Source organism: Otolemur garnettii, unplaced genomic scaffold (genome assembly GCF_000181295.1).
Source record: "Otolemur garnettii isolate 467f Iridium unplaced genomic scaffold, OtoGar3 scaffold00098, whole genome shotgun sequence".
Lineage (NCBI taxonomy): Eukaryota > Metazoa > Chordata > Mammalia > Primates > Galagidae > Otolemur > Otolemur garnettii.
Genome location: NW_003852493.1, coordinates 4,592,140 through 4,598,990, shown reverse-complemented (window position 1 = coordinate 4,598,990; position 6,851 = coordinate 4,592,140). Strand labels below are relative to the sequence as shown.

General features: G+C 38.2%; 1 protein-coding gene across 2 annotated transcripts; it reads left to right on the top strand.

The window, feature by feature from the left end:
* The first annotated feature begins 2,101 nt into the window (after positions 1-2,101).
* Positions 2,102-6,594, top strand: ERMN (ermin). 2 transcript variants are annotated; one of them, XM_012808985.1, is made up of 3 exons: positions 2,102-2,467; positions 3,176-3,208; positions 6,083-6,594. In XM_012808985.1, the coding sequence occupies exons 1-3, from the start codon at positions 2,227-2,229 to the stop codon at positions 6,592-6,594; spliced, it is 786 nt and encodes a 261-aa protein (XP_012664439.1). In that variant the 5' UTR covers positions 2,102-2,226. The 2 variants fall into 2 exon arrangements, with proteins under 2 accessions (XP_012664439.1, XP_012664438.1); XM_012808984.1 differs by having other exon boundaries at positions 3,116-3,208.
* Positions 6,595-6,851: the final 257 nt, after the last annotated feature.

The window sequence follows — 6,851 nt, the reverse complement described above, 5'->3', positions numbered from 1 at the left end:
CTTAAGGATCTTACAATATAGTATGCTCCCGCTTGTCCCCAAGCTTTGGTCTTAGTTTCTGCCTTCTCCCATCTGACTTCATTCAATATTTTCTCATCAGTAGGCTTACCAGTTGAACTTCTTGGGACAGCCTCCTCCCAACCCTGGGCTCAACAGCTGTAGTCTGTCTCAAGGGAAGGCCTTGAGGCTGCCTCAGGCCCTCTGCTGCCCTCTCATGGCCACAATAATCTTTATTGCCAAAGTGATTAATTCTAGATCCCTGTGGGAGCTCTGGCTCCAGGTAACATTTGCACACAGGCCAGGGAAGCCGCTTAGCTTCATCTATAAAGCCAACTTTTATCTGTAGGCTTACTAGCTGCGTGACCTTGACCAAATTCCTTAATCTCTCGGTGCTTATTTTTTCTAGTCCATAAAATGGGGATAATAATAGAACCTACCTCACAGAGCTGTTATCAAGATTAAATGTGTTACTATTTGTGATACAATTAGAAGAATACGTGCATGTATTATGAGCTATATGAGTGTTTGTTAAAGAAATTAAAAACAAACAAACCAACAACAAATAATTAGTGTACTAGGTAGAGAAGAACTGAGGATATTGAGGGAGGGCGTTCTGGGATATGTTAGAAATGTCTTCCAAGGTCATAGGAGAAGGGGTTCTACCTGAGGGTATGTTTTGTACCTGTTGTAGACTCCAATGGGCTTAACCTTAGATAAAGTTTTCAAGGTAATTTTATAATTACTCTCCAGCCCTTCTTCCCTTTAGAAAAGAACCAAAATGCATTCTCCTGGGAATAAAATTTATTTAAATACATGCACACACATTTACTTACTTACTTACTTACTTAGGTACTACCTAGCTTAATGCAGATGCTACATACTGCAGACACAGATAAGCAATTTGAAATGGCCCCTGGCCAGATGAAGCCTAGATTCTAGTGGGTGAAACAGATATTACACTTATAATTGTGCAACTACTCAATTCCACTGTGAAGAGTACTCTGAAAAGCAAATATACTGTGTAACAGTCCCATCCTAATCCTGTGGGTGTAGGAAATTATCATTAAAGAAATATTTTGGTATAAAAACTGAGAAGTTAGTGGAGCTGGGTAAGGCCTTAAGGAAGAGAAGAGCATTCCAAACAGAAAGAGCAGGCAGGTCAAAGGCTCTGGGACCATCCTATACTACGTGGGATCCACAGAAGAAAAAAGAATTAGTGTCTTTATTTAAAAAGAAAAAAGTGGTCAGTGTCAAGTGTGTTTCTTCACTGGCTGCTTCCCCCTAGGAAAGGCTGAGCTGGTGCTCGGTATTTTACCTGTATATCACATTGTAATATCAATGTGAAACATAGAGAATAATTCTATTGGGAGAAGAGAAAAATTCATAGAGAAAAGAATATTTAGATTTTAAGATATCTGCTGGGCTTCAGTAGACACCAATAATCTAGAGTATAAGAAGCTATAGACTAAATAAATTACTCCAAACTTGGAAAATTTTTGGTATTAGTCCATAGGATTTGTCTGTGTTTTTAGGTTCCTTTGCTTGCCTCCTGAAACACACCATGAAATCTGCTGTCAGAACCTTTAGAATAAACTTGTCCTGTTTATAGGTTTTTGATAAGCTGTTTTTATTCTTTAATAAATAAGAAACGATGTCATTGTCCCTTACAAAATAGCTGAGGTTTTACTTGAACAAAATCTGTTTGGAAATGTTAAGCTGGTTACACAGAGCTAATATGCCTCAAGGTGGTCATTCTCTCTGGATTAAAGCTGTGGAACAATTGTGGCTCCTGTTACAAGGAAAATTACAATGGGCCATTATGAAAAGGGACAAAAATCTCTATTCCCAGAGGGGGATTGACAAGCTGAAAGTCCCTCTCTACAGGCCAACACAAAAGCCTGATTGCCTCAGATTGTTTGTTTATGTAAATCAAAAGGGTGCCTTTAATTCTGCAGTGGGACTGCTAAGCAGCAAAGAAGGCAGGGATTGGTTGGACTCTTGCTCTTGGGCTACTGTCAAATCTGACAAATCCTATTGCCTTTGCTCCAAGCTCTGTCTGGACACCTTTAGCAAGGGAATCTTGTTATTATGTTCCAAAGTGAATAATCTGGACTCTTAGAGTAGGAATTAGAACTATAGGACTTGAACACAAGAGAAGTTGCCTCATCAAGATCTGCTCACTTGGTTTCTCTAGAGCTCCCTCCAGATCGGACTCAACTGTTCATCATGACAGATGTTCCGGCAACATTTAGTCAGGTTGAGTGTAACGGGGATAAACCACCTGAAAATGGTCAACAGCCAATCACTAAAATCAATGAGGAATTGACTGATGGGAAGGGCATACCACCACAATACAGGGTGGAATCCAGTCTTGAAGATTTACCTACAGAAGGAAATCAGAAGGAAGGAGGAAAATTACAAGGGCACATGCTGCTCAACTGGTCCAGGGATGAGAAGAGTCTAAAAGGTAAAATATTTTCCGTTTTCTGAATTTTCTTGTTTTGACCTATAAACTCACTCTGGGATGTTTTCTGGGAGGTGGTGGAATAAATTGTTATTTTAGGAACGAGCTAGGCACACAAAAAATGTATAAGGCCCTTATTCTAATGGGGCTGCATAGCATATGGGCCCAATCTCTGCCCTGTCAAAGCCAGTCTTGTCTGTTTGATACATCTGTGACCCTGGGCAGCCTTTGTTGTCTCCTTAAGCCTGAGTTTTTACACTAGAAGAAGGCAGAATAATAGTACTTATGTTTGTTGGGTTGGCAGAATGATTGCTAAGTGTTGGCTACCTGTTAATTACTGTTAATTATAACGAACAGCCCCACCATTGTTTGAACAAAAGAATTAAGAATTTTAGGATTTCCTTCTAAATATACCTGAAGATGTCTGAATTTATAGCTCTATAAAGGAGAGATTATCAGTCAATAAATTAATCCTTAAATAAATAAATAGAATCAGTAAGGAATGAATCTAAAGAATCAAGGAGTAATTTTTAGTGATCATATGTAAAATTAGGGAAATCTACCTGGAGTCTAAATTGATACTATATTAACCTTTGAACTATCTATGTATATTTCAAATGTTAAAATACTAATCTTGTGTATTTTCTTCAGAAAATACAGAAGAGAAGCTCTTTATTGTTCATAAGGCTGTCACAGATCTTTCTCTCCAAGAAACAAGTGCTGATGAAATGGCATCCAGAGAAGGTAATGGGAGCTACAGTTTTGTACATAAAATGCTTTGATTGAATACGGGTGACAGTTTTTGCATGAGATGTAGTGTGAGTGTGGCATTGAAAAAGCAATCCAGGGAATGACTTCAAATTTCAAAGCTGCTGCAGGCAGATAAGAGAGTCTTGACTTATCTGTGGGTTCCACCTTATAAAGCCTTTCCGATAATTCAGGACTGAGACTACACGGATTGCCGTAGCTGATTGGCATTCCAATGTGGTATCTGCCTCTTAGTAAGTTAGTCCACTAAAACAACCTTCCGTTTTGATTTGGTGTCTCCAAATCTGTATGAGGCACCTTGTGAGATGTAAATGTTTCAAACATAGATTTATCCTAAAAGTCCACAATTGGCATACAGTTTAAAGTGATCTCATAAATTGATTTACTTTACAGGAAAACTGTAGGCCTCTGATGTAAGTGCAAAATTGTTAATTATTTCTTGTCAAAGAAAGCTCTCTGGGTGATAAAGTTAATTTTGATTGTGTTCTTTAAGAAAATTGGAGAATAAAAAGAACATGGAAATGACTATATTAAGTAATGTCAAATAAACTCAGACTAAGAGAAACTAAATCCTTTAGACTTTTCTTCTAAGAAGACATGTATCTTTAAGCAGTTTCCAAATAAAGTGCAGAATTAAAAATCTATTAATTAATAATTCATTTCCTCATCTTTCATAGCCTTAAACATCCTATCTAAATTGAAGTCAGCTTGCTAGACCTAACCAGTGTAGCCTTCTTAGGACTTTAATAGGGAAAATACTGAGGATATTATTTGTCAAAATATGAGAACATCACATAAAATAGATACTGAGGAAGACATGGATATGATTGGCTATTTCTTCTATTTGCTATCTTTGCATGGATACTTCTAGACTGTGTCTGCTGACCAGTGTAAAGGCACTTAAAGAGATATGTAGCAGGCAGTTTTTCTTGTTAAGCTATTGAATTATTAGAGATAACTTATAAGACTTAACATTCCACAATATGAACTAAATAACCTCCTTCCCTTCATCTTTCTGCTTATAGTATAACAAGCTCTTAGAGACAGGGATCTTAATTTTTCATTCAGAGTCTCTTTCAGATTTCTGATCAGGCGATCCATGGCAGACAACAGTTTTCTAGTGTCTGTCATTTTGATCAAATGCAGAATGAAAGCAGTCTATATTTGTAAACTAGATGGTCTCACTGGTTAAATTTTCCCTGAGTGAATCCGTTCATGTTTGATGGAGAGTAAGTGCTTCCTCCATTGTAGACAGGCACAGCTGTTGGTGTCTTTATTATCACAATGGCTAATAGCTATAAGATCTTCAAAGACAATGCTCCTGGATTGAAAAATTCAAAGATGCTAAAAATACCGAGGGAAAACTATAATTTAAATTCAAGGAGTCATTTCATGTAGGGCACTCTGTTGCCTGAGTCGTAAATATGGACAAAATTATTAGTTTCTTTTATTTTTGTGGAAAATAAAACACAGCTTAACGTTATAAAATATACATTATAATGTATATTTATGTGTAATGTAAAGAACACTGGCTACTAACCAGTTGGATGGCAGTTGTACACACACCTATAACTAGTTAGGGGTGATAAACCATCTTTACTTCTATCCCTGCCTGTAAGTTGCAATCTATTTCTCTATTCCCTAAAGTGAGAAAACAAAATAAAATAAACAAACAAACAAACAAAAGAAAGAGAGAAGGGAAAGAGAAACCCTTGGAAGAAAATGGAGTTGTGAACATCTTCCAGAGAGCATAGAACATTGTGGGGAGGAAGAACAAACAGGAACATTGCCTCTCACCTTATTTATAGATTCTTCTGGTGTCAAAAGAAAATGATGAACCGAGGCCTGCCAAGGGACATATCCCAGACAACATTTCTGAGTCATGCACATTACAGACTGAGACATCCACAGAAGCCCTTAAGTTGTGAAAGCTCAGAGAACAACCTCTTATCCCTTATGATTAGTTCTTAGCATGCTCAGTAAATCCTGGCTGTTTGAAAAGTGATGATTCTAGTGAATTAAACCTTTTAAAAGTCACTCCACAGTACCAAATAACATGGGTCAATTAGTTGTCATCAGGAACATATCTAGTAAATAAAAGGCGAATTGAGCATTACGTAGATAGAACCATAGCATGATTTTTAAACCGTGGCTTTCTAGAAATCAATGCCAGATATTTGTCCACATTGTGTTTGTTTTGGTGGGCTCGGGGCATGTTAGGCCAGCACATGAGTTCTGACCATCTGTGGGCCCCTGTGCTTCCTGTTATACTTGCTTATAAGTTTAGGACGACTCTGAGAAACATGGCGTCAAATATCTAGTGTGCGACTGTGAGTGTGAGCAGACATGGGCAGTCATCATTTTTACTATTAGAAGAAAGCTTTCTTTCTCTTGAAATATTTTTCTAATTTTGCTTAAGGTGTGTGTGTGTGTCTGTGGGTCTGTGTGTCTATGTATGTATGAGAAAAGTTCAAACATTTTATTTTACATATTCATATATCCAGTTGTGACAGGATTTTGGAAGGTGTGTCTCAGGGAATGCCGGTCTCACTAAATACAGTACTCTGGAACAACAGCCTTCCTTAGTCACGTGGGGCTGGGTTGCTTTTCTGGAGCTCTCCACTATCATTAGCATTATAAAGTCTTGGATAAGTTCTGAAGAAGCTTATTTAACTGCATGTAATGCAGTGTTTTCCAAACTAATTTGACTGTGTGGCCCTTTTGGTTGTGTAACCCACAAAATCATAATCCATTAAAGATATATTAGGAAGTATTGTCAAGAAAAATAATTTGGAGAATAACAGCTGGGTATTTTTGAACCTCCATCTCAACCAATTGGTTTTGCTACAGGGCGTCAGTGGGAGAAGATTCCTCTGAGCAGTAGCAACCAGGAGACAAGTAGACAGAGGGAAAGGATTGGCAAACAACCCGTAGAAGAGAGAGAAGACGCAGGTAGGAAGAATGAAGCTTACCGGGCAGCTGAAATTGAATGGTTGGGATTTCGGAAACCTGGCCAAGTTGGCATGTTGCATTCTAAACATGATGAGGAGCAGGAGGTTAGGGATAAAGAAATGGATAATGACGACGACGACGACGATGAAGAAGATGAAGTTCGAGTGACAGAATTTAAGAAAATACATGAAGAGGGTTCTCCATTTCAAGAGGAAGAAGAGGCAAGTGAGGACTCCCCCCTGAGCAGCGCCAGTCCCCAGCTGACACCTGATGAGCAGCCAAGCCTAGGGAAGAAGAGTGATATCTCCAGGAATGCTTATGCACGATACAATACAATTTCCTACCGGAAAATCCGGAAGGGGAACACCAAGCAAAGAATTGATGAATTTGAGTCCATGATGCATTTATAAACTAACTGGAACTGAGAAGTTCTCGCTCCCACTAAAGCAAAAGCTAATTCTGTCATCCTGATATGCATGTTCTTATGCTTTATTGGAGTTACCCCCTTTGAAAGGTGTGTAAGCTTAGTTCCTTTTTTACTATAGAATAAGGAGGAAATAACCCTAGACAAAATTCTGGCTGGTAACCTCAAATCCAAAAGCATTAGTTTCATTCTTGGGCATTTGCTTTTAAAAACTTCACTAACATAGCAGGTGTGATAGGCAGC